The sequence below is a fragment of the Neophocaena asiaeorientalis genome, unplaced genomic scaffold (assembly GCF_003031525.2).
Source record: "Neophocaena asiaeorientalis asiaeorientalis breed wild unplaced genomic scaffold, Neophocaena_asiaeorientalis_V1.1 scaffold91, whole genome shotgun sequence".
Taxonomy (NCBI): Eukaryota; Metazoa; Chordata; class Mammalia; order Artiodactyla; family Phocoenidae; genus Neophocaena; species Neophocaena asiaeorientalis.
This window is the reverse complement of record NW_020173198.1, coordinates 8,898,282-8,926,080: the sequence shown is the minus strand read 5'-3', so window position 1 is coordinate 8,926,080 and position 27,799 is coordinate 8,898,282. Positions and strand designations below refer to the sequence as shown.

Below are 27,799 nucleotides of genomic sequence, written 5' to 3'. Positions count from 1 at the left end.
CCCGTGTCCCCTGCATCGGCAGGCGGACTCTCAACCACTGTGCCACCAGGGAAGCCCGCAAGGGCTCTTGATGGGGCAAGATGCGGTCCTGCCCTTCTCTAAGAAGACTCTCCTGAGGCTGCAGTTACTCTTCCATGTTTTCAACCCTCCCCCCGAGTTTGAAATTTAAAGTTGGCTCCTCCTTGCCTTCTTGTAACTGAGATATTTTGTTTTGTTTTCAACATGACTTTCAACATTAGCTCTCTTTTGATAAAATAGCACCTCCAGTTCCTTTTGGGAAGCCATCTCTCCCCAGCTCTCAGCCTTGATTGCACAGAGCCTGATTGGCTAAAGCAATCAGGCTTGTCTTCTGGCCAGAGTGATTGGTTAAAAGTTGGCCAAGTAACCTGGTACAGCCAGTGAGGCAAGAGGAGGTGACTGCAAGGGCTTCTGGGAAAGAAAGGCCCCTCATTCTCTTGAAGGGTGTAAGATTTAGAATTACCCTGGCCATTTTTGCTTCCCTAAGGGGAAACACTGGAGCTTCAGGATCAAGCCAACAGCATGGAGGCAGAGCATGGACACAAATGTCTTTGGTGATATCACTTAAATTCCTGGATCAAGCTGAGCCTGAAGGTAGATACCTCTGGACTTTTCAAGTCTATGAGTAAATAAAAGCCCTTTTGTGTTTAAGGCAGTTTGGGTTGGGTTTTCTGTCACCAGCAATTAAATCAGTCTCAGTGATGCATTTGCCGACAGAATGCCCCTGAGGGTTGCCAAGGGAGTGGAAGGAGTGTCCACCTCCTCATTGGAGGTTCAATTTGAAGGTGGGACCAATGTGTTGGCAAAAGTGCAGGTGAAGAGGGGCTCTCCTACACTGCAGGTGGAGTGTAAATTAGGGCAGACTTTTGGGAGGGCCGTCTGAATATACTGTACGTATTAATCTGGGTCCTTAGAGAAGCAGGTGCAGAGATAAATTAAGTATATGCAAAGATTTTATTAGAGGAAATGCCTGTGTGAAAGAAAACAGGAAGGGAGCCAGGGAAGGCTGGTAAAGTCGTCAGACTTGGATGCAAGTCTGACTCCCAGTGAAGGAGAGAACGTGGAGGCATCCTAGACTGTCCTGCAGTCTAAGGCGAGTTCTCTCTCTCTCTCTCTCTCTCTCTCTCTTCTCCCTCAAATTATTCTCAGGCCTGGTTGCCTGGCTTCCCAGCCCACAGCATCTCAGCAGCAACAACCTAGAAAAGATGGGGGATTCTGTGGGCTGTTAGAGACTGGCACAGTGACACCCAGATATGATAAGAGGAGACAAAAATACCTGAAGCTGATGCAGCCCACATGACCCTGAGTCATCAAGAAAAGACTAATCCCCTCGAGTAGCTTCTGTTTAAGGAAGCAGGAGAATGTATAACACGGTTTAGAAAGATTTCTATCCAAAGTGGAAAAAGTAGAGGTAGTTGTGGTGCTTGAGGAGTGAACTTTAGTTTTCTGGAAACGTCACCTATGCAGAGCTCTTCATTTCCCAAAGCTGCCTGATAAATCAGTTAGAGCTAGAAGGGACTGTGTCTCCATTTTACAAAGGAGAAAACTGAAACTCAAGAGAGGTTAAACCACTTCCGTGAGATCACATGGTAAGTGGCAATGGTGAGATTTGAACCAAATGTCTTTTTTTTTTAAAGATTTATTTATTACCTATTTAATTTACTTTTGGCTGTGTCGGGTCTTAGTTGTGCACCCAGGATCTTCATTGAGGCATGTGGGATCTTTCGTTGTGGTGCGTGGGCTGCTCTCTAGTTGTGGCCTGCGGGTTTTTCTCTTCTCTAGTTGTGGTGCATAGGCTCTAGAGCGTGTGGGCTCTGTAGTTTGCAGCACGCAGGCTCTCTAGTTGAGGCGTGCGAGCTCAGTAGTTGTGGCAAATAAGCCACCAGGGAAGTTCTGAACCCCATGTCTTTCTGATTCCAGATGTAGTAACACTGAGATGTACCACCCAGATCCTCACCTTCAAGGAAGGGGGCAGAGTGGCTTCCAGCTGTCAGCTCCTACAGGGTCAGCCTCAGCTGCAGAGAGCTGCCTTAATCAAAGTCAATTCCTTGGGACTTCCCTGGTGGCGCAGTGGTTAAGAATCTGCCTGCCAATGCAGGGGATATGGGTTCGAGTGCTGGTCCGGGAAGATTCCCACATGCTGCAAAGCAACTAAGCCCGCGAGCCACAACTACTGAGCCTGTGCTCTACAGCCCGCGAGCCACAACTACTGAGCCTGTGCTCTAGAGACTGCGAGCCACAACTACTGAGCCTGCGCTCTAGAGCCCGCGAGCCACAACTACTGAGCCTGCATGCTGCAACTACTGAAGCCAGCTCAACTACTGAGCCCATGAGCCGCAACTACTGAAGCCCGCGCACTCTAGGGCCCGAGTGCCACAACTACCGAGCCTGCGTGCCTAGAGCCCGTGCGCTGCAACAAGAGAAGCTGCTGCAATGAGAAGCCCATGCACGGCAACAAATAGACCCTGCTCACCACAACTAGAGAAAGCCCATGCAGCAATGAAGACCCAACACAGCCAAGAAAAAAAAGAAAAAAGAAAGAAAAGTCAACTCCTTTCCAGGGGAGCCCACATCAGTGACTGGGTGGAGTGTGCGGCTAAAGGCCTGGCCATTTCAGTCCTATGTGGTCCACTCTGATCGCCTCTGTTTGCCCCAGATCTCCCTGCCAGGTGGACCGATAATTTGTCAGACTGCATCTCAATTCCCCTTCTTCCTCTGCCTTCCCTTCACAGGTACTTATCCCTAATAAACATCTTTTACAAACCCTGTCTCAGCAACTGCTTCCAGAGAACCCAGTCGGGAGCAGTCGAGGAAGCAAGTGACAAGATGGGGCTTAGAAGCTGGATCGCTTACCTCCAAACTGGCGATCAGTGGTGGTGTGTGGAACAGACAGCCCCTGGCACGAGGTGGTCTTCAACCGTTCAAACTTCCATGGAGTGAACTGGGAGGGTTTACGGGAAGGGGATGCACTAGTAGGAGTGAGGTAGCAGGTACTTGATGAGCAGAGAAGAGTACCTATAAGCATAACTAGACTGTGGCTACTGCTAAGACTTTGATGTTCTACAGAAAGATAATAAACAGCCAAGGGGCTTCCCTGGTGGCACAGTGGTTAAGAATCCGCCTGCTAATGTAGGGGACATGGGTTCAATCCCTGGTCCAGGAAGACCCCCCGTGCCGTGGACCAACTAAAGTCCATGCGCCACAACTCCTGAGCCCACGAGCCACAACTACTGAAGCCTGTGCGCCTAGAGCCCGTGCTCCACAACGAGAAGCCACTGCATTGAGAAGCCCGCACACCGCAACGAAGGGTAGCCCCCGCTCACCACAGCTAGAGAAAGCCAGTGGGCAGCAACGAAGACCCAACACAGCCCCCCCCCCCCAATATATATATATGATAATAATAATAAAATAAACAGCCGAGGACAAGTAACAGGTTCTTGCTCCAAGAGTGAAAGCCTAAGAGTCTCTTCGGTTGCAGACAAAGAAGTTCTCATCTCTTGTGGCAGGAGGCAGATCAAGCCTGGGACTCAGAGTGTCCGAACTTCAAAGGGAGTTGAGCCCTCAACCAAGCCAGCATGTTAGGCTACCGTCAAGGCCCTGGTTGGGATCCTGACCATGGGATGGGGTCATCTGGGTGGTGCCCCCAAAGATGTTTCCACTTTGGGGGCCATTATGAGTAATGCTACTATGACCATTCATATTTGAATACCTGTTATCAGTTCTCTTGGGTGTATACCCAGAATTGGAATTGCTGGGACCACATGGTATTTCTGTGTTTAACTTTTTGAACAATGCCAAACTGGTTTCCAGAATGGCTTTACCGTTTGACATTCCCACCAGCAATGTACGAGTTTGGTGGTATTCTCCTTTTCCTTGGGGAACCACCTTCCTCCTTGGGCCCATGTGGTTCAGGTGATGTTGACCCCACCCCTCCTGCCCAGCCATGTGCATCTAAGCAGGGTCTAGCCTACCAGCATATACCAAAGAGATTGCTTCAAGAATGGGCATGTGCCCTGAGCCAGGCCAGTGAGATTCAACTCAATCTAGAACAAGCCCTGGACTGTTATTACTTGGACCAATAAATCCACCATCCTTTATTTATCAAGCCAGCTGAGTTGGTTTTCCTGTCACTCGTCACCAAGTGATCACTCTGTATCTTAAGATTTGCTTGTATAAAATCTCTGTCTGGGAGATTTGTCTCCTCTGTGTGTTTTACATTTATTGAGTGTCGACTTTACATTAGGTACATCTACAAGTCGATCCTGGAGTTGGGCTTGCTCCGAGACAGCGAGACTGGATCAGTGAATGGTCAGAGCTGCGATCTTGCAGACAAAGGGGAACTTTCGGCTGCAGGTGTTATCATTCCATGACCTCAGAGCTGTGATGGGAAAAAGCAGAGACTCTGCGTGAAGGTCCATCCATCACAGTAAAAGTCACCCCGCCATCCCACCAGAGTAAAAGTCCTCTCCCGTAGGCCTGGTGTCTCCACTGGCATTCCTTTCTTGCAGATGCTTAGTGAGGCTGCTGTCCAGCCTTACTCTCTCATAAGGCTAGTGTTGACTTGTCACTGTGGAGGAACAGGACAAGCCTCACCCAGAGGCTTCGCCCAGCTCTGGCTCCCAGGATAGCAAGTCGCTGTTCCATGCCTCCCTCCCGTAATCAGAAAAAGAAAAAGGAGCAAAGTAGGAATGGCAGCAGTTCAGCACTTGCTTCTGGAGTAGATATAGGTTTGAAACCCAGCTCCATATCTGCTTGCTGGACAAACTTGAATAAATCACTTAACTTCTCTGAGTCCTGATTTCTTCATCTGCAAAATGGAAATATTAATAGTTTTTACTTCTTAAGGTTGGCGTGAGCAGTGACGTTGTTGTTCACGATGATGGTGGTGATTGCTGATACCACATGCAAACCATTGCAGTCACTTTATGTCTCTTATCTTCTTTTTCCTTCACATCAACCCTGTGAGTTGTGTCATTAGCCCCATTTTGCAGAAGAAGAATCTGAGGCACCAAGAGGTTAAGGCACTTACTTTGGGCTACACGGTTCATAAGTGGTTGAGCTGGGGCTCAGGCAAGGACATTCAGCTCCAGAGTCCATGCTCTAACCACTGTGCTGTATCAACTATATCACCTTCAATGCTCAGAACAGCCCTGTGGGTAGCAACGATTATTAAACCCATTTTACAGAAGAGAAAAGGGAATCTCAGAGAGAATAAGTAATTGCCTGCAAGGGCACAGAACTAGAAGGCAACAGGGCCAGTACTTGTACCCATCTGGGTACTCTTTTCACTACTACACCTGGGCGCTCCTCCAGGCATCCCTTCGTTCTAATGTCCAGGAGCACAAGCCACCTCTGGTGCATTGGTGAGATGACATAAAAGCACCATCCTTTGGTCTCTATACAAGTTTCTTTTTTTCATGCTTCTATCTCTAATGTCTTTTCATCCAAATCACAGTTTGCATGTCAACAACGCACCATTAAACATTGTTTATAGAAACTAACACACCATTGTAAAGCAATTATACTCTAATAAAGATGTAAAAAAAAAAGCTAAAAAAACAAACAAACAAACAAAAAATGCATCCACCATAGGGAACTGCCACGCCCCTAACACCCCACCCCCCCCCAGTGACCTCTGGTCACTCTCTAAGGTGTTGAATAATTCACAGTTTCCTGGCTACCCCTGGCACCTCCCCAGCACCCCTGCAAGAGCCCTGGTCTCGAGGGCACCCACCGCTGGTGGGTCGGTACCATATTTGCACGCAATCCTCCTCTTCTGGGTCCGCGTGGATGCCATCGTCCGGCTGGCTCCCATCCCAGTAGCTATAGTCATAGGATGAGCCGTCTGTCCATTCAAACTGCCCTTCCTGGGGGGTTGCACCCAGAGGAAAGGAAGCAAGCCAAGGAGAGAAAGGTCAGGCATTTGAGCCAGCTCCAGCTTGGGGTAACATTCTAATACCTCCATATCTAACAGTGCAGAAGCCCTCACTTTTATCTGATATACTATTATTAACCACCATTACTGAAACTGAGCAGGACCCTACAGGGCCCTCCCAGGTACAAAAGCCCCTCCATGTTCCCTGCCTCTTGTTTGCAGAAAAGCTATAGTCTCCCAGACCTTCCCTGAGTCACAAAAAGGCAGGCTCAAACAGTTAAAGATTAGGACAATAGAGTCACAGAATCTTTAGTTCCTTCCTGAAAGATATAGATCACAGTGTCCTATGCACATTCCTGAGTTGTTTTGCAGATATTATGACTGCCGCCAGAGGGAAAAAGCTAACTGCCTGACCAGACTGTAGCCATGACATAAGCTGCTCCACCTAGAGCAGTACTGAATCTATGGCTAGCTCAGTGCCAAGAACTGGCCTCAAGGAAGTGAGAACAAACTGACCCTGGAGTTGAAGATTATGCTTAAAACAATCAAGATGCTGATCCAACCACCGCATGACCAGTTTCGAGGTGACTGTCGGAGCTGGCTGTGCTGTTCTGCTCATAGCCCCCCTGCCTGTGCACCCCTGAAACTCCCCTTTAAAACCTTTGTCTCCTAACCAGCAACCGGGAGGTGGTTTGGGGGATGCGAGTCCGTCATCTCCCCAGGTTGCCGGCTTCTGGAATAAAGCATCGTTCTCGTTCTACCAACCCTGTCTCTCGAACATTGTCTTTTGAGCAATAAACAGCCAAACTTGAGTGTGGTTCTGGCTCCGGCTGGTAACATTACAAGCTGCTGTTTGTTGAGGGCTTATTATGTACCATGCCAGGTGTGCTTTACTCATTTTATCCTCACCATCCTGCAAGGCAGGCGTTGTCATCTCCATTTTACAGACGAGAAAACTGAGACTCAGATTAGTCTACCCAAATTCACACAGTTAATAAAGCATTAGTGCTAGGATTCAAACCCAGGTCTATCTGACTCCAGTACTCAAGACCCTAACTACCATATTAAAAAGAAAATGTTTTTTACCAGTGGGTGGGAGTCACCCTTCATCTCTTTTCTTTCTGTCCAAATAGTGTGTATTTTTCTTGCCTGCTGTGGAACTAGTCTGTCCAATTACAAGAAAAGTCTTGCTGGGAATTTGACAGGTGTTGCAATAAATGTGCAAATTAACTATGGAAAGAACTACTTCTTTGCAATGTCCTGGAACAAAAGTCATTTCTCCATTTATTCAAGTTTTTAGAGAAGTGTCTCCCAAAGCACTGATGATTTTGGAGGCCATGTCATATAATGGAAACTGCATGCTCCTTCTGGGAGAGACTAGAGCCTGGGACTCCAGCTCCATCCACTTCCTAGCTCTGCAATCTGGACAAGTTACTTAACTTCTCTGAGCCTCAGTTTCCACAACTATAAAATAGAGCTAATATTTCCCTCAGAGAATTATTGAGAGAAGTGAATGAATTAAAAGCATTAAGAGACTTAGCTAGTGCCTGGCATTCGGTGCCTAGGATTGAAAACTATAAAAAGAAGTCCTGGGCTTCCCTGGTGGCGCAGTGGTTGAGAGTCCACCTGCCGATGCAGGGGACACAGGTTCATGCCCCGGTCCGGGAAGATCCCACATACCGCGGAGCGGCTGGACCCGTGGGCCATGGCCGCTGAGCCTGCGCGTCCGGAGCCTGTGCTCCGTGGCAGTGGAGGCCACAGTAGTGAGAGGCCCGCGTACCGCAAACAACAAACAAACAAAAAAAACAAGTCCTTTTACTGTATCATTTGTTATTATTATTCTCAGGTCTTGTTATACAAGTTCTTTAACTCTAAGTATATTCATAAGCCAATTTTAAAGTTACTATTATAATGGGACATTTTGGTTTTTTAATGTTACAACTTCTATACAAGTTTTTGCCAGATGAATTCTATTGATTTTTTAAAATATCTATACTGAGTTTGGCCACTATTGATACTTCTGCTACTTCTTTTTTTTTAAAATATTTGTTTATTTGGCTGCACCAGGTCTTAGTTATGGCAGGCAGGATCTTTGTTGCGGCATGCAGGATCTTTAGTTGTGGCATGCAGAATCTTTTAGCTGCGGCATGCAGGCTTTTAGTTGCAGCATACATGCGGGATCTAGTTCCCTGACCAGGGATCGAAACCCAGGCCCCCTGCATTGGGAGCGTGGAGTCTTAGCCACTGGACCACCAGGGAAGTCCCACTTCTGCTACTTTGACAGCAACTTCAACCACCCTTAATGAGCTCTCACAGTGTGCCGAGCACAGGCTAAGTCCTTTACGTACCTTGGCCCATTGACTTTTTACAACCAGGCACTATTAATTATTGTCATCCCATTTTACAGCTGAGGAAACTGAAGCTCAGAGACACACACACACACACACACACACACACACACACACACAAAAGTCCCAGTAACCTACCATTCAGTAAGTGGCAGAACAGGAGCTGGAACTGGAACCCTATCTGAGGCAGGGCTGGAGGCATACATGCAGGAGAGATGCTCAGGATACAACTTGTCCATGGAAAGTGTGGAGACCAAATCTCCAGGTGGAGTGTGCCGTGATATTGCCAGGTATGAGATCTGGCCCAAGCCAGCCTCTTTGGCCTTATTCTCCACCGTTATTCCACTCACCCCTGCGCCACTCTGCATCCCAGGCACACTAGTCTTTAATGTCCTTGAGTGTGCCGTGATGTCTCCCACCTCAGGACCTTTGCCCATGCTGTGCCCTCTACCTGGAATGCTCTTCCTCTGGCTGATTCCTATTTATCCACTAGACGTTAGCTTAGGACCAGCTGAGGGAGCATGGCTGACTGAAAGCCCCTTGGACCCAGCACTGCATTCACAGTGAGACTGTGCTTCCTCCATGCTGTTCCCAGTTAGTGACTTAGGATGTCAGGGGTATTAGTGCTGGCTTCCTCCTGCCCAAGGTGGGACTCCTGGAATGGGCATCCTTTGCCTGGGGACACCCCACTGGCTGAGCTAAGACTTTCCAGGGTGAGCTGTGATCTAAGGCTCTCCCCACTCAGTCGTTCCCTCCGCCTCTTCTTTCACAGGGTTCAGACCCACATCATGGCCTGAAGGTCTTCTCTGCCTCTTCAACCCTCCCGTCTTTTTTCCTTCGCCAATGTTTTCCCTCAAAAGCCTCTTACCCATCCAATCATGTTTTTGTGTCTGCTTTTTGGAGAACCCAAACCTAAACAGAGGCCGTCCCTGGCCATCCAATATGTTCCCATAATACCCTCTTTCAAAACGATTATCATATTCTAACTGGGGCATCATCGTGTCTGATCTCTCTGTGTGCTGGGCACATAGCAGTGACCTGGCACCCAGGTTTCATGTGAAAGGTTGATTAAATCAAAATGGAATCTTGGCTGGAACTTCCAAAAGGTCAGCACTTCCTCACCTGCCTGTGATCGTGAAGCCCTGTCCAGATGTCAGCTGGTATCCCAGGAACACAGCTGTTCACGAGGTCATACACAAAGACATTCTCCTCCCAGCTGCGAAGGTAAGAAACCCGGTAGCCTGTTACTCGTCGCCCCTTGCCATAGGATTGAGTTGAAAATGGACAAAAGTCTTTGTTAGCCCTCCCAGACCAAAGTAAATAGAGGATGTGATGCGGTCCTGCTTTCTCTTTTTCCTTTTTTAACTAAGGCACCCATATGTGTTGTCCTCTCAGGGGCATCTCTGGATTTGGTCCAAAGCAGGACTCAGCACACACTGTTACTCATCCTAGAAATGTAAAAACACTAGCAAACAAGGTGGATTATATTGAAGACACAAAGAAAGGAGCTGACTTTGCATTGTACACATCAAATAACGAACATCTCCACTGGATGTTTTTGGTCTTTCTCAAAAGCCCTCCTTACGGCGCCAGTCCTTACATAGCCTCCTCTCTCCTAATCCTTTCTCACAGAACATCTTCAAAATCTTTTGTTTTGCTGGAAAATTCAGCTTGAGGCATGAACCTGCATAGACGACTCAGCAAAACCAAATCCTGCAATTATCAGTCCACCCTCTTCAGCAGGTATCTTAGGCCATTCAGGCTGCTACAATAAAATACCACATACTGGGTGGCTTATGAACTACAGGAATTTATTTCTCACAGTTCTGGAGGCTGGGAAATGAAAAATCAGGGTGCCAGCATGGTCAGGTGAGGGCCCCTTCTGGGTGCAGACTTCTTGCTGTGCCCCCATATGGCAGAAGGGGGCAGGGGAGCTCTGTGGGGCCTCTTTTATAAGGGCACTAACCTTATTCATCAGGGCTTCACCCTCAGAACTTAAGCATTTCCCCAAGGCCCCATCTCCTAATACCATCACATTGGGCATTAGGATTTCAACATATGAATCTTGGGGGGCACACAAACATTCAAACCATAGCAGAAGGCATTGGTGTCTTCTTGGGGGATTCTCACCTCCTATTTTAAAGAGTTTATAAAGTAATTCACCCAACAAAAGAAATTGATGGAGGACCCTGGAGGCAGTCTGCTGCCAAAAACAACAGAGAAATAGGGATGGATGAATGGATAGATAGACAGATAGATAGATAGGAACACAGCGATTTTTTTCTTCAGGTCATTAAAATGTTTCTTGAGCACTGATTTCATGCCAGGTACCATGCCGAATGTTTTATATACATGAACTCATTTCACCCTCACCTCAAGCAGGCACAGCAGCAGATGCTACAGGTTACCTGCCTCACGGTCATTCCTAATCCTTTTGCCCGTTGCCTACAACCAAATTTAGGAAGGCCAGATTTCACTTTCTCAGCCTCCTTTGCAGCTAACATTGGCCATCTGACCAAGTTCAGCCAATTAGATGTATGGGGGAATTGGTAGAGGACGTCTTGGAAACATTCTCCTCCCCTATAAATGGAGAGTGGTGTGTGGAAAAGGTCCCAGTTTCCACCACTGCCTCCCTTCCTGGGGTTGTAGCTGTGTGTGGACATGATACTTGGAGCTGCTGCATTGGAGGCCCTGGAGGGGGGGCCAAGGTAACCACTCACCTAGTGCCCCAATATCCATGAACCTGGGGAATGTCATTTGCAGAGATGAGAAGAGTGGGCAAGGGATGTGACAGAAAACGAACAACTAACAGGCACAGTTCACTCAAGCAGCTCACAGACCCAGAGGGACAGATCCCACTGGACAAGGGATTCCACATTTTTGGCTTCCACATGACACTAAAAGGTGAACATTGGTGTGTTGAAGAAGTCATTACGTAGTAATAATAATCAGCCCCAGACTTAACAAACACCTAACCAATAACTCACTTCAAAACAGGACTATGGGGCTTCCCTGGTGGCGCAGTGGTTGAGAGTCCGCCTGCTGATGCAGGGGACCCGGGTTCGTGCCCCGGTCCGGGAAGATCCCACATACCGCGGATAAGCCATGGCCTCTGAGCCTGCGCGTCCGGAGCCTGTGCTCCAAAACGGGAGAGGCCACAACAGTGAGAGGCCCGCGTACCGCAAACAAAACAAAACAAAACAAAACAAAACAAAAAACAGGACTATGTTAAGGTACTCTTTACGTTACGACGGTGTATATCTGCTCCCATTGGCGTCTTCTAAATCTGGGGTCTCCAACCCCCGGGCCGTGGACTAGTAGCAGTCCGCTGCCTGTTAGGAACCGGGCCGCACAGCAGGAGGTGAGCGGCGGGCCAGCGAGCAAAGCTTCATCTGCCGCTTCCCATCGCCCGCATTACCGCCCCAACCATCACCCCCGCAACCCCCGCCCTGGTCCGCGGAAAAATTGTCTTCCACGAAACTGGTCCCTGGTGCCAAAAAGGTTGGAGACTGCTGTTCTAAATGACCGCTCTCTACAGGCTGCCACCTTGTCTAGAACACCCACCAATAGATTTCCTTTTGCTTGAGACGCTGGTGGCAAGTCAAAGCACACATAGCTACTCTCCTTAATTTTGTGTTTGTGGAAGACATTCTTAATCCATTCCAGAAACACTCAGAATTCTGGCTCTCAGAATCCTTCTCAACGCAGTGCTCTAGGCAGTCACATGCTGGGCATTGCTAAACAAATATTGTTATGAACTGAATGTTAGTTCCCTGCCCCCACAATTCATATGTCGAAATCCTAACCCCTAATGTGATGGTGTTAGGAGGTGGGGGCCCTTGGGGGTGATTGGTTCATGAAAGTGGAGTCCTGTGAATGGGACTAACGCCCTTATAAAAGAGGCCCCAGAGAGATCCCTTGTCGCTTCTGCCATGTGAGGACACAGCACGAAGATGACCATCTGTAAGCCAGGGAGTGAGCCCTCACCAGAACCTGACCATGACGGAGCCTGATCTTGGACTCCAGCCTCTAGAACGGTGAGAAATGGATTTCTATTGTCTATCAGCCGCCCAGTCTGTGATATTTTTGTTATAGCAGCCTAAATGGACGAAGACAGATATTATTAGAGGCAATGGAAAGGAAACAGGGCGGATGAGTCAAGGCTTACTTGCCCTCCGAAAGATGATCTGACGTGCGTACGCTAAGTAAGCACTGACGTGCGTATGCTAAGTAAGCACTGACCTCTTACGAGACACTCGTAATTATAATTAATAAAAATAATAACAGCTTCCACCACGGAGCATTGAGTTACCGGAGCACTTGTGTAAGAACTTCAGATCCATTTTTATCTCCTCTAAAGCCCCTCAACCTTAAAGTTAGTGTGACTACTTCTGTTTCCCAGCTGAGGACTCTGGCTCAGAGAGTTTATGGGACTTGGGCGAGGTCGCCCAGGTGGGAAGTGGTGGAGTGGGGACTAGCTTAGGGCTGACTGACTCTAATGCCCTCAATCAATGCACATAACATTGCACAGGTTTCTTCCTTTAGAACATCTGCTGCCCCCATTCCCTAAGCTTCCCAAGCCTTCAAGATCTTGATCCGGGACTAGTTCTTCCAGGAAACCTTCCGTGAGCACCCTCTATCCAGTTCTTGCCCACCTGTAGCACAAAGTTTCCATGCTCCCCAGGGCAGGCTGGTTGGTTTAGTTTTCTATTTCTGATGGGCTGGTCTCCCCAAAGAGAGAGACCAACACGGACCCACATGACGCCTTTCTTCTATTTGACATCTTATCTCACACCATCACCAGGCTCTATTCAGTGCCGATGTTCCAAGACAGTGTGTTCTGTCTAATACCAGAGTGGTAGATTTCTGGGGACAAAGTGCTCTCCAGTGCAATGGGTCTTTGCCATTGGTCCTACCCAGTGAGGCACTGGCATCCCCAAGTGCCCCTCTCATGCGCAGTTTGGGGTGTCCTACAGCAACTGCTGAACACGCACGGTGAGCGGTCATCTGGGGGAGTGGCTGCCCAGCCCTGTTAACACTAGTGCCATCTTTGTTCAGCAGCACCTGCTCAGGAAACTATTTCAATATTTTGTTGCATTTTCCCCATATCTGTTCAAAATAACTGGGACATAGAAAGGCCCAAGGTGCTACTGCAAGTAGTAAGCAGAGATCAAATGAACTTAATTCAATTCAAATGTCACTTGAAGCAAAGATGGAAATTATTAGGTAAGCTGAAAGTATGACAACCTTAAACTTTAATCAGTTGCTCCATGAACATAAGTTGATAGCGTGCTTAATTATGAAGGAAAAGAACAAAATTACAAAGCATGAAAAAATGCCAGAATTAGAAAATTGGATTGTGTCTCAAAGACAAGATGTAATTAGAAATTTTATAATATCGTCTGGCTTTACGGGAACTGAACTTATAACAGATGAATGCGTTGTGCAAATTCAACTTTTCTACATGTCTTTGGGAAAGTATTATATACCAAAGTGGAAAACTACCTGTATAAGAGAGGAAATGCTGGTATAACATTTGGGAAACGTTAGTATAAGAGAGAAAAAGAGGGATGTCAGGACTTGAGAAGAGAGGAAGGAGGTAAGTTTAGGCAGAAAGGAACAGGATCTGGGTCAGGGGCTGTTGGAAAACCCCTGAATTTGCCTGGAATCCTTTCTAATGCCTATTAAACCAAGGGATAGATTACAAGCACCATGAGGCAGGCTGAGCCGTCCTTCCTGCGGACTGGCCAAAGGGAAATCTTCATTTGGAATCACTTTTAAATTTACTGTTTATTACATAAATTTCATTTTCCTCTATAGGTTGGTTATTTTTGAGAACTTATTTTATCCATCTTTATAAATGCCAGTCACGTGCTGTGCTCTGTATCACAGGGGATTTGACCCCCGAAGATTGCCTTTCCCAGGCTTCCATGTCAGCTGCCCTCCCTGTGATGGGAGGCACTGATGGGAAGGATTGGAGGGAGAGAGAAGCCAGGGTATTTCTTTCCCTCTATGCCTGGGGAGGTGCTGGCAGGGGCTGCCTGCCTTCTGTGGCTCTAGCTCCCATAGGACTGGCCCGCCCTCCAGTTAGGGGTGGAGTTGGCTTCCTGCTAGTGTGGATCTCTAGATACACTACTGCTTCTTTAAGTTCTCAGAGTCCATCACTTGTGTATGTATGAAAGTCTCTCTGTGTTAAATGTTTGTAGTGCTTCCTGTTTTCCTGGTCAGACCCTGACTACCTCACTATATTCTTCAGCACCACCAAGGATGCAGTAGGTGCTCAATAAATCTGCTGGATGAGTTGATGCAAGGATTCAAGACTTCTCTGGAAACTAAGATTGAGGACCCCTTCCCCACTCTTAACAAAACTCAGTGACTGTAAAGCATAAAGAACCAACCGTCATTGTAATTTCAAGTCTCTGAGATTCTTGAAAAATGAGGTAAGATTGTAAATTTGTAGTTTAGTGGCAATGGAACACATCACACCTGGCTTCAAAGAACCCACGAATCAGCAAGGAAGACAGATGTGAAAAGAAGTCACTAAAGTGATGAAGAAAGTGCTCCTGAGAGGTGGGTGGTGAGTGCAGTCAGGTGCCATCGAGTCAGGGGTGACTTCGGTGGAAAGATGGCAGAACTGAGTCTGGAAGGTTAAGGAAGTGTCTCCCTGGAGGAGAAGATAGGGATGGGAATTCCCAGTGGAGGGAACAGAATGTGCAAAGTATGCAGGCGTAAATGGGTTGGACCACTTTGGAGAACTTCGAGATGGTGAGCATGGCTGGGGCTTAGGAGGCATGGAGGAACACTGAAGGAGGCCTTGGTGGGTGGGCTATGGAACCCAACTGCTCACGTTCAAATCCCAGCTCCACCACTTTATAGCAAGTTGCCTTCTTGGAGCCTCAGGTTCCGTATCTGTGAAATGAGGATACTTACCTAGAATGGTTTGAGGGAACTTGATGCTTATAAACTCTTAGCAAATAAATATCAGTTATTATGTCTTACGTTATGTTCTTTACATACATATTATGTGAGTTATATCATAGGGTCAAACCCCCTGTGATACAGAACAGGGCACAGCACAAGATCGGCACTTATAAAAATGGACCTTCCAGCCTGCTGTTTGCTACCCTTGCTAAATGCTTTGTCCTCTACTGCCAAGGCCAGTTTCAATGAGAAATTGGGCCGAATAAAAGCTGCAATTACCAAAGAGAAACACCAGTGGGACACAGCATTCTTCACACCCCTTTCCAGAGGGGCTGTTTGGTTGGGCTACAGAGGACAGAGGAGTCCACTCACCTGTGGATGGAGGCCAGTTTGGCGGACTTCCTGCCGATGGAGAACTCAGAGCAGTAGAAGTCAGCCTCAGCCCAGGTCTTATTGAGAGGGAAAAATCTATAGCAGTGGCCTTTGAACTCCATCCAGAACAGTGGGCACAGGGAAGCCTGGGGCAGCTCTGGCATGGCTGGGGGCAGAGAGAATACGGATTGGGAAGAAGATTGGCCATGCAAACGTTGATGCTACAGCTTATGACATCTTTGTAAGAATGAAACTAAAAAGTGTCGCCTTATGATTAACGCAAACCTAAAGTTTACAAAATAATAAAAGTAATATGTGCTCATTATAGAATCCTTGGAAAACGTTACTAAATTAGAGTGTTTTTCTTCTTGTCATGTTGAATGCAAAGATTTTTTTTAAAATGCAATTGTGATTTTATTGACCATACACCCCTGTCAGTATTCTGATTTCTAGAAATTAAGAGTATAAGCATTTCCCCTCATGTCATTATAAATTTTTGTAAACATTGTTTCAAATAGCTCTTTAAGATTCCCTAGTGGCCCCCCTAGAGTTTATTTAATCATTCCCTAATTTTGGGATAATCAGATTGTTTTCTCTTTTTAAAAAACAATTCGAAATAATCCCGAGATGAAAAGCCTTGCACATAAAGCTTTTCAGCATTTCTGATGAGTTTCTGGGGATAGATTTTTAAGGCTTTGATACAATTTGCTAAATTGCCTCCTGAAAGCAATTTATACTCCCACGGTGATGTCTGAGAGTGCCCATCTCACAGCGCCCTTGCCTGCGCTGAGTGTTACGACTTTAATGGCAATCTTTGCAAATTTTATAAGCCAAAAAATGGCATCTTATTTCAATCTGCACTTCTGGGCTGTCTGGCCAAGGTGTATATTTCCCTACTGTAGTCAAGACTACTTATATCTTTAGCCCGTGGAACTACTGGGGTTCAGGATGTGTTCTTAATTCTGAAAAGGGACAAACAAAAACCCCATGTTTGAGACACTAAAGTTCTCCAAAGTCTCAGCCCCTCTGGAGGCCCCTTAGCATATACTTTTTTTGGAAACCACGATTGAAGATGACTGACTGGGGGAGAAAGGCATGCTGAGAACCTGCCTGGAACTCAGTTGGGTAGCTCATCTGTGAAAGCAGGCACCGGGCAGTGGTGAACTTGTTAGACTGGGATCCAGAAGCCCGGGTCCCAGCTCCAGCTCTGCACCTGACATGCCATGTGATGCTGGCACATTCCTTCCCTTCTCAGCTGTCCGACTAGAAGATCTTTGGGGGTCCCTTTTGTGATGCCCAGGGGTGTGAAATCTTGCCTTCAAAGCCACTGTAATAGCTGGCTGGGCTCATGAATAAGGAAGTAGTGGACCACCTTTACTGAGCATTTATGACGTGTCAAGCACGTAGAGGGAAACTGAGACTTAGACAGGTTAAGTGACTTGCCCAAGATCATCCTGCCAGTAGTAGGCAGAGTAGGGATTTGAACCCAGGCCTCCTGACACCAAAGTCTTTGATTTTAAAATCCACATGATACTTCATCATGGGAAACCAATAGGGCTGAGCATGGTTCATTGTGTGTTAGCCCCTACTTCATCAGGTTGCCAGGCCAACTAATTGGGTCAAAGAAAGTCACCGAGTGCTTGGCATGTACGGATGCTGCATAACAGTATGATTATCAACGGTTAGCTCCGGGGTTCATCACTGAGGTTAATGGGCTTCAGGGGTCCAGCGAATCCCTCGAAATTAAATGCAAAATCAAAAGTTTGTATGCATGTATGTGCACACACACGCATCTATATGAATTTTTCTGGGGAAGGAACGGGACAGTTGCTTTAGTCACTAGGGCTATGCTGGGACTTCCCTGGTGGTCCAGTGGTTGAGAATCCGCCTTCCAATGCAGGGGATGAGGGTTTGATCCCTGGTCGGGGAACTAAGATCCCACATGCCGCGGGGCAACTAAGCCCGCGTGCCACAACGAAAGATTCCGCGTGCCGCAATGAAGATCCCACGTACCGCAGCTAAGACCCGAGGCAGCCAAATAAATAAATAGATAGAATTTACTTTAAATAAATAAATAAAGCTTTTAAAGAAAAACAGAGCTATGCTAAGCAGGCAGCTTCCATCTGGGCTACCCGTCCCTGATGAGAGCCATTGGGCTTTCCTGTTTGATCAGAACCAGCCCTTCCCCCATCCTAGGCAGCTGCGCTGGTCAGTCCTGCCTTGTCCTACCTCTCCCCACCAGTCCCGGCCAACCGTCTTTCAGTGTGTGCCAGTACCCAAACTGGAGCCAGCTGATTCAGAATTTGCTCTCTTAACCCTCCCTTACATGGCAAAGGGAGAGAACTCTTGCTTATGGAGTTAGGGGGCTCAGGACCTCGGCCCTTCCCTGCCCCTCCCCGGACTTCAGTCTCCTCCTTCCTCAGTTGAGAGCATTGGTCTAGGAGGACATTGCCTCGATGCTGAGAGGGCTGAAGGACCCCTTGTGATGCTGGGCATTGCTGAGCTCCCTGTGGGGACTTTTGCCCATTCCTTCCACACAAAGAGATTCGGCTGAATCATTCCCAGGGGTCTGTTTTGGAGCAGTTCCCCCTTTGCATGGATGAGAAGCAGAAAATCATTTCCATCTGCTTTCCACCCATCACTTGTAACCCAGGACACTCATTGGTGAGAAAGTGGCCACGTGTGTCAGGTGTTGGCTGGAACAGTCAGCCCAAGAGTATGATACTTGCTGGTGCTAAACCACTTTCCCCCCTCTCGCCCATCCTATAACTATTTTGCACCCTAACTATTCATATTAGAGATGGAAGTAGGGGATGTAACCACCCCAGTTTGCCCAGGACTGTCCCAGTTCTAAATCTGAAAGTGCCACATCCCAGGCCCCCCTAAGTCGATCACCCTGGAGCACTGGTTTTCAACCAGGGGTGATTTTGGTTCTCGGGGGACATTAAACAATGTCTAGAGACATTCTTGGTTGCCAAAAGTAGAAGTGGTGGTGCTATTAGCATCCAATGGGTAGAAGCCAGAAATGCTGCTAAACATCCTACAATGACCAGGACAGCCCCGCAGCAAAGGGTTTTCTAACCCCAAATGTCAATAGAATCCTCGCCCTAGATGGAAGGCAGAACTCCAAAATGTAAAATAACCCCACAGGGCAGCAACACAAAACATCACAGCAAACGTCCACATTTCTCAGCCTATCTGTAGTTTCTTTAACAAAAATTAAGCCACACAATCGATTAGAAGTAGAGTTTGCGTTATTTTTCTAATTTTGGAGTTAAAATATATAACTGTTATAAACCCATGGCTTAAAAGCCCTGGGGCATTGCTAGAACACTGTGTTTAAATTTAATGGTACAGACTTCACCAAAGGATGCTGCAGAGGGCAAGTCTTGCATTTCCTCCCTGAGTGTGGGATGAAGCTGACAAACTTCTTCATCGTCTCTCTGACAGAGGGAGGACTGCCCCTCCCCACTTGGCGCATCCTTTCCTGTAAGGTGGGACTCTTCACGGGTCTCCTCTCTGTGAGAGGGTCCGAGTCTCATCACTCCCTCCCCGGTGTGGATGTGAAGCCCGAGCTTCTGTATTAGGGAGGCTGACACCGCACCCAGTGCTCTCCCGCTCATGTGCCCACTGCTTTGGTTTCCATCTCTAATTTTGTTTCCCGCCCCTGGTCGCCCTCCTCACTTTCTTGGAAGCCCAGCTTAATTTTCAAAGGATGTTTGTAAAGTTTATCTGTATTTCTGGATGTCGATAGTGGAGACGTTTTCTGTTCTCTAATTTACCATAAGGTCTGATCTGGAAGTTTCCACCCTCGTTGTCCTCTATCTCATTTTCTTTTCCTTCACTTAACAAAAATGAAACTTTTTATTTTTGAATAAATTTAGATTTACAGAAAAGTTGCAAAAATATTATACAGAGTCCCTGAATAACCTTCATCCAGTTTCCCCTGATGTTAACATCCCACAGTACATTTGTCATAACTAAGAAATTAATATGGGTACATACTCTTCAGTAAACTACAGGCTTTATTCAGATTTCACTTCACCAGTTTTTTCTTTTTCTGTTCCCAAGATCCAACCTAGGATACCCCATTACATTTGCTCTACCTTTGTGATTTATTTGATATCAAATATTATAGCATAGCTGTCTTGATTAAAGCTACTGCTTTCTTTCCCCAGAAAAATGCACAGTGTACACACACACACACACACACACACACACACACACACACACACACACGGCATGTGGGATCTTAGTTCCAGACCAGGGATCGAACCCGTGTCCCTGCAGTATGCACAGAGTGCACACACACACACACACACACACACACACACACACACACACACACGGCATACGGGATCTTAGTTCCAGACCAGGGATCGAACCCGTGTCCCTGCAGTGGAAGCGTGGAGTCTTAACCACTGGACCACCCGGGAAGTCCCATACACACACAGTTTTGATTAGACAAAACTGACAAGAATTGGCTGGAACTGACCAGAATTGTCTAGCATTGTTGGATATTTGCCCCAAATCATCTTTACCTCCTCTCTTTCCCTCTACGCACATCGAATCAATGTTTAAGTCTTGTTTATTCCATCTCCCAGCACCTTTCCAATTCCTTCCTTTCTTCTTTCCTTCCTGTCTTCCTCCCTCCCTCCCTCCCCCTCCCCTACTTCTGTCTCTGTCTCTTTCCCTTCCACATTCTTCCTCCCCCTGTCGTCTCTCACAGAGACCTCCTCAATTGGCTGTTCTTCCTGCCTTATCTCACCTTCCAAATCCAGAGGGATCCTTCCAACACCCTGATCTGATCTCATCTCACCGAAGCCCTCCAGGAGTGCCCATCACCCTCGGGAACAGGGCTCCCACCTGCCCCTGCAGCTTATCCCCTGTCGCTCACAACATGCTCCAGATTTGCTTCAGCTCTTGCCATTTCTCAAAGTGTGTCCAGATCTTTGCAGATACTTCCCTTGGCCTGTCTTCGGCCAATTCGAGTTTCTTCTTTGAGTCTCAGCCACGTGGTGGCTTCTTTAGGGAAGACGAGGTAGGAGCCTCTCTAAGAGCTCCTAGAGCCCCTCATCCCTCCTTTCACACATCCCCGTGAATTCTTGTTCAGTCTGGCCTCCCCCTGCACAAGGTCTGCCGTGATCATCTCTCTCCCCGGTGCCTGGCACATAGTAGGTGTGCAATAACTAGTTTTGAATGAATAAATGCATGCTAGGAAATCAAATGCTGCTTCTTTGGGTCAACTGCCCCTTTTGGGGGACAGTGGTGAGAAGGGTGTGGGCACCGCCCATGTGCCCTGATGCCTCCAACCTGCTGTATCTTGACTCTAGGATGGCGTGCCTGGACTTTTCTAACTCAGCACTGAAGGCAGTTGACTGACTCTGGTTTTCCAGATTACTTAGCACAATGACTGCTGTTTGGAGCAATACCGGCATCACCAGGGAGCTTGTTAGCAATGGAGGATCTCAGCCCCCACCTTCGCGCCCTTCTCCCCACTCCTGGCCCCTTTGATTTTCTCCACTGAGCAAGTGGTGGTTATGGATGCCTGGGGTGAAACATACCAGAAAATGGGGCTGTGACAGGTCACTGCTCAATTACTCCCCTTTCCACCTGGGCAGGCAAAGGCTTCTAATTGGGAGGATCTGGGAGGCAAAAAGGAGCCACTCGCTTGCACTGGGATGATAATGAACTCCACCCTGCCTGGCAACCCCCTACCTCTTTTACCTCTGGGATTTTAGAAACAAGGATTAGATTTAGGACTTTTTTCTTTCTGTTTTTTTAAAAAAATATTTATTTATTTATTTGTCTGTGCTAGGTCTTAGTTGCAGCATGCAGGCTCTTAGTTGCAGCACACAGGATCTAGGTTCCCTAACCAGAGATCGAACCCGGGCCCCCTGCATTGGGAGCGTGGAGTCTTAATCGCTGGACCACCAGGGAAGTCCCTTAAAGGACTTTCATCAACCTGGAACCCAGAGTAGCCTTTGCTAACTTGTGTCTCTCTGGTGAAGAGATCTCTATAGCTTTATAGCTTGACACTCAGGTAGTGATGGTGACATTACAACCAGGGCCAACCCTACTGAGCTTCTGTCTGAGCCAGGTGTTGTGTCAGGTGCTTTGTACATATCAATTCATTTGGTCTTCATACATCCTACAAGGTAGGTACCACGATCATCCCCCTTTATAGATGAAGAAACCAAAGCACAGAAAGGTTGAGTAACTTGCCTGAGGTCACACAGCTACTAAGTGGCAGAGCTGGGTTTTGAAGCCAGGCTGTGTGGCTCCAGACCTAATTTAGAGATTCCTGCTGCATTTAAGCCCATTTTCTTTTGTCTCAATCTTGATGGTCTGGTTCTTCATTCATCCCCTTATTCATTCAACAAGTCTTATTTGAGCACCTACTTGGTCTCAGGTAGTTGGCTATGTGCTGGAGATACTGTGGCACACTACACAGAGGTGACCTCTGACCTCATGGATCTTACACTCTCTGGAGGCTGACATTAAGAAAAATAAGCACAGAAATAAAATGTCATTAATATGCAATTAATATGGATTTCTGTCATGCAGGCAAAAACTTGAGGGAGCAGCGCTCAAATTATTTTGGAAACTGGTCATTTGTTTGCCCCTTTTCTCTCCCTAGTTGAACTGGTGGCCACCCCAACCCTGCCTTCAGGGTGTCCACTGGTGATTAAGACAGGACACCAGAGTGAGTCCCCTTCCGGACGGGGAAAATAAAGGTGTTGCCACAGGAGCACCTAAAAGTGGCACAAAACCCAGATTTGGAGATCCAGGAGGCTTCCTGGAGGGGGTGATGTGAGACCCCCCACTGAGAACTGAATGAGGAGGAAGAGTCAGAGGAAGAGTGTTCCAAGTGGAGGGCACAGCACGTGCAAAGGCCCAGAGGCATGAGAGAGAAGGGAGCATTTGGAGAATTGCAAAAGGTTCAGCCTGGCTGGGAATTTGAGGGAGGGATGAGGCTGGAGGTGACGGAGGGGAGGGGTGGAAGCGGGGGGGAGGGATGCACAAAGCTTGTTGCTCTGGAAACCAAGAGGCCAAACTACATGGTATTTTACTTCAATTAGCAGCACCAAAGGCCCCCAAGGTCTCCCAGCTGGGGTGGGAGTCAAAGCCTTTGGAAGCTCTGAGCTTGTTAAGGAAAGAGGACATGCCACCGGAGTTCAGGACTTGTTTCTTTAATCTCTCTCTTTTTAAAAGAATAAATTGTCACCTTCCCACACAATCTGGCTGCTCGCTCCCCTGGCCCCAGTCCAGCTGCCCACAAACACACTACCCTGCCTCCTCCTGCCCAGATCAGCCTTGAGAGCCAGCTGGGAGTGGAGGGGGAGGCTCTGGGGGCCACACTGGCGGCCTCCCCGCCCCGCCGTCACTACTGGGCCCCAGATGTCCCAGGGGGTCGGAAGTGTCTCCCAGTGTCTGGGAAGGTGGCCACTGGGAGGTCTCAGTCACCTTCATTGCCTGCTGTCTCCCTGGTCCACACATCCCACCCTCAGTGGGCCCTTCCCTGTGAGCCCTGGCTCTGGGGTGCAGAACTGCTGGTCCCAGGCCTCTCATGCCTCAGCTTTGCTTTCCCTCCTTCCAGGCTGCTTTTGTGGTCACGTGATACAGAGGAGACAGCATTGGGTGACTTTTTATATTGCTCATAACAGTGGCCATTCATTGCATGGTTAATATAACCGTCGAGACCAAACTGGGAGGGGTATCTGTATCATCCCCATGTTATAGGTGCAGAAACTGAGGCTCAAAGATGTTAAGTCACTCACTCCCACAGCTAGCAAGTGGCAGTGTCAGGATGAGATTAAGGTCTGATGGACTTGAAAATTCCTAAGCACTACAGTGCCTCCAGAAAACATCTTTTTATGGTCTTGGTTTTCTCATTTGGCAAGACAAATCTATTAAACACCCAATTTAACAGCATTATGGACTGAATGTTTGTGTGTCCCCCTCCAGTTCATATGTTGAAGCCCTACCCCCCAGTGTGATGGTATTTGGAGCTGGGGCCTGCAGGAAATTAGGGTTATATGATGTCATAAGGGTGGACCCCCATGATGGGGTTAGTGCCATTAGGAGAAGAGGAGAGACCAGAGCTCTCCTTTCTGTGGCCATGTGCAAGCCAGGAAAAGAGCTCTCATCAGGAACTGAATTGGTCAACACCTTAATTTTGGAGTTTCCGGGCTTTAGAACTGTGAGAAATAAATTCCTGTGGTTTAAGCCTCCCAGTCTATGGTATTTTGTGATAGAAGCCTGAGCTAACTAAGACCAACATAATTAAGTAATAATTCAGTGTTTCCTGGGTGCTTATTTGGCTTGAGGTCTGTGCCCTCAAGTTGCTTACAGTCTGGAGGGAGGAATGCATAGCACACGTGGCAATGAGTCCTCATATACTAAGGAACATTCTAGAAATACGCAGAGGGCTCTGTGACCATAGAGGAGGGGTAGGGAATGGGTTAGAGTGTCCAGGCGGGGGTACTCTAGGATCTGACTCTATGATACAGACTGGTGGGTGGGGAAGGGTGTACCCTAGGAAGTAGGGACACCAAGTTGCCCAAGCCTCTGTGCTCCAGCCTCAGAGCTTAGACTCTGGAGTTAGATGACTCCAGTTAGAAACTCACCTCTTTGTGCCTCAGTTTCCTCATCTGTAAAATGGGCATGATGATAGTGCCTACTTCACAGGGAAGCCTGAGCCTGGCTTATAGTAGGTGTTCTAGTAAACATGAGATATTACAACAGAAACAGCCTGGGCCCTGGAATAATCCTGGTGCTGAGTGCACAATGCCAGTTCCTTGGAGGGGAGAGGAAGAAGCTATGGAACTTGACTGATTCTCCCTTCCCACCCCTGAAGCCCTGCAGAAGCAGACCCTGAGCATCAAAACGCTTTGCTAGAATTTCCTTTGCTGTGGAAAGTTCTTGGGCTCAGGAGCCACGGAAAGGAAACTTTTCATGGTTATGGTTGAAGAATCATAACAGCAAATATTTATGTAGCGTTTACCAGGTGCCAGGCCCTCTTTTAATCACTGAATATTTGTTAATCCGCGTAACCAAAGTGATCAAAGCCAGGTTCAGAGAAGGGTTTTAGGAAAAGGATCTAGTCTGGCTAAATCCTTCCCAGTCTTTCAGAAGTGTCTAAAAGTTTGTTTCCAAAGCAGATCTAAGGGTATGGCTGGGTTGCACTATTTGCGTATATTTGCATGTTCATGAAAGGTCCAGAGCAGTGGGATGAAGGATGGAATGACCCTGTTCTGTTTTGTACCTAAAGGCTCGGGACGCAGGAGAGGAAGAAGAACCAGGCCCACTTTCAGTAAGGAGGGCTGTGGTTGTGTGCCCACCTTCATGGTCTGCCAATGGCTCACCAAGACCCCAGATAAGGCTTCCCTAGTCACACATCAACACGCACACTCACACACACACACACACTTGACACACGCACACACACTTAACTCACATGTTCTCTTCTGCACTGAAATCACTTTCCCCTAGCAGATATATCCACTCAGGCTTGAACTGGGCTTTCTGCTGGACTGGATGGATGATGACCGTGGCCAGATTATTTGGCCTCTGTAGGCCTCAGTTTCCACAGCTGTATTGTGGAAGGATTGGGCCAAGTGGATTTCCGGGACCCTTCCTTCCAACTCCGACTCTGAGGTCTCCAAAGTTGCTGGGTTGGAAGGGATCTCAGTCTCCACATCTGTAGAGTGGGACTGAGGCATGGGGCTAGATGTCTGGAAGTTCCTTTATGAAGGCATTTTATCACAGCAGAAAACTGTGTCTCCTGGTCAATTCTATCATAACATCAACCACAGTGGCAGAAGTAGTAAGGTAACAAGCCATTTTTCAAGTGCTTTCTATGTGTTAAGTGCTTCACTTGCATGACCTCATTGAAGATTCCCCAAAACGTTTGATGGACACCATTATCATCCTCACTTTCCACAGGAGGAAACCTGAAGCTCAGAGAAAGGTCCCATGGTCACAAGCTAGTGAGAGAGAGAGGACCCCCCATCACTCCCACTCTCAAACTCAGCCTCAGGACTCTCCTCTTATGCTGGGCAGAGAGGCAAGATCTTGGAACACACAAGTATCTTTCAAGGATATTTTGTGCAACTTCTCTCCTGCTCACCCATTGCACGGATGAGGATACTGAGGCACAAGAGCAAGCAGGCAAAGACACTGTTATGGACTGAATGTTTGTGTGCCCCCCAGATTCCCATGTTGAAGCCCCAACACCCAATGTGATGGTGTTTTCATGGGGTCTTTGGGAGGTGATTAGGGTTAGATGGAGTCATGGGGCCCCCATGATGGGATTAGTGCCCTTGTAAGAAGAGGAAGAGAGACAAGAGCACTCTCTCTCTCCACCATGTGGCTACTTGCAAGCCGGGAAGAGGGCCCTCACCAGGTAACGGATCAGGTGGCATCTTGATCTTGGACTTGTAGCCTCCAGAACTCTTCCTGCTGTTGAAGCCACCCAGTCTGTGGTATTTTGTTATGGCAGCCCGAGCTGACTAATACAGACACTCAGAGAGTTTATGGCAGACCAGAGTCCCTGATGCTTGCCCAAATGAACTGACCACCCTTTATCTCCCATCACTAGGGTTACCAGATTAAAAAAAAAAAAAGAATTCCCAGTTAAATTTGAATTTCAGATAAACAATAAATAATTTTTAGCATAAGGTATGTCCCATGCAATATTCGAGACACTTACAGTAAAAAATGATTTGTTTATCTGAAATTCAAATTTACCTGGACATCAGGTATTTTATCTTTCAATCTTATCACCCCACTATTTAAATTCCCCTCAACACTGTAACTGCCCAATAACATGGCTTTATGGGGATCTTACAGATGTTTCATTACAGTGTTAGTTTTATTTTAATGGGGATAGAAATTGTATCTCTGCCATAGAGTTATTGTGAGGATTAAATAAATCCATATGTAAAAAGTGTTTAAAACAGTGCCTGGGGCTTCCCTGGTGTAAAAAAAAAAAAAAAAAAAAAAAAAACAGTGCCTGGCATATAGTGAGGGCTACAAAACTATCACTTGTTGTTATTGGTATTATTATTATAGCTTTTAAACCATGTTTGGAAAGAACCCTCCTGGTAGAGGTGACAGGCAAGATCTTCCACCTTGAAGGGACTGAAGGACTCAGGGTTCTTCCTACCCCAGAGTCAGCACCCTAGCCTCCCTATTGCAAGGGTGAAGAAATTGAGCTCATTTGAAGCCCCGCGTCCTCCAAGTGGGACACTGGGAGGCCACATGCCCAAGGCTGATGGATCCCAATCCCTGGGGACACTGAATATCCGCAGAGCTGGGTGTCACTGGGCCAGGCCGCCAGGGAGGTCACTAGAGGGACAACTATGTCCTCCCGTGTGCCCAGCTCCCTGGGAACAGCTGTCACAGCCAAGGTGGGACCGCGGAGCCCAGATCCCAAACCCCTAACAAAAATACCATCTTCAGATCTTCCTGTGGCACCAGGCACTTTCCCCAGATGATCTCATCTCCCTTGCACAGTAGCCCCAGAGGGCACCATTGTGACCACCGTTTTCTGAAGGAAACTGAGGCTCAGAGAGGTTAAGAAACTTGTGCCAGGTCACACAGCTTTTAAGATGCAAAGCTGGGATGTATCACCAGGTCTCTTTGCGTCTGGTCCTAGCACAATGCGCATGAGCTGGAGGGAGCGCAGCTGGAGGGGCTGTCAGGAGGCTCAGCTTGGCCCCCCAGCATTCCTTGGGTCAGGCAGGCCTGCAGCCCAGGCAGCGAGGCCTCACTGACAGCTCAAACATTTGCGGGGTGTCCTCCTCTCCTCCCGGCCCTGGCCCCGTGCTCACCTGGGCTGATATTGATGTCCGTTTGCGGAAAGGCCTGTGCGGAGAGGAGGGTCAGGACGGCCGCGGCCCACAGTCCCCACCTCTGCATCCTGGGCCCCGAGAAAGCCACCTCACGGCCTGAGCAGAGGAGAGAGGCCCTGCCGTGGGAGCTCGGGTCCGGACGGCTCTCCTGCCTAGAGCTCAGGAGGACTGAGTAGACCCCAGTCTCCTCCCCCGCCCCTCCCTTGACTCCTGTTTCCTCCCTGCATGGCAGCAGCCAGCTCAGAGTGACAGCCTGAAAGCCGCCCCTGGCCGGCCCCCTTCAGAGAACTCAGAGGAAGTGCAGCCCTGCTTCCGAGCCACCGAGTGGCCTTGGGCACGTGCTTGCCTCCCTTGAGACTCTGTAAGATGGGACAGTAGTGGCGCGCACGTCCCCGCCTGGCACAGCA

General features: G+C 47.9%; 1 protein-coding gene across 1 annotated transcript; it reads right to left on the bottom strand.

Moving 5' to 3' along the window:
* Positions 1–4,128: 4,128 nt before the first annotated feature.
* On the bottom strand, positions 4,129–27,459 carry CLEC19A (C-type lectin domain containing 19A). The gene is made up of 5 exons (XM_024744554.1): positions 27,372–27,459; positions 15,535–15,700; positions 9,364–9,457; positions 5,753–5,885; positions 4,129–4,396 (listed from the first exon to the last, which is right to left on the bottom strand). The coding sequence occupies exons 1-5, from the start codon at positions 27,457–27,459 to the stop codon at positions 4,317–4,319; spliced, it is 561 nt and encodes a 186-aa protein (XP_024600322.1). The 3' UTR covers positions 4,129–4,316.
* Between the last annotated feature and the right edge of the window lie 340 nt (positions 27,460–27,799).

Coding starts and splice junctions, on each gene's coding strand:
- CLEC19A (XM_024744554.1), bottom strand. CDS start 27,459: ATGCAGAGGTGGGGACTGTGGGCCGCGGCCGTCCTGACCCTCCTCTCC. Junction 15,701..27,371: donor GGACATCAATATCAGCCCAG/GTGAGCACGGGG, acceptor CTCTGCCCCCAG/CCATGCCAGAGCTGCCCCAG. Junction 5,886..9,363: donor GGCTTCACGATCACAGGCAG/GTGAGGAAGTGC, acceptor GCAACCCCCCAG/GAAGGGCAGTTTGAATGGAC.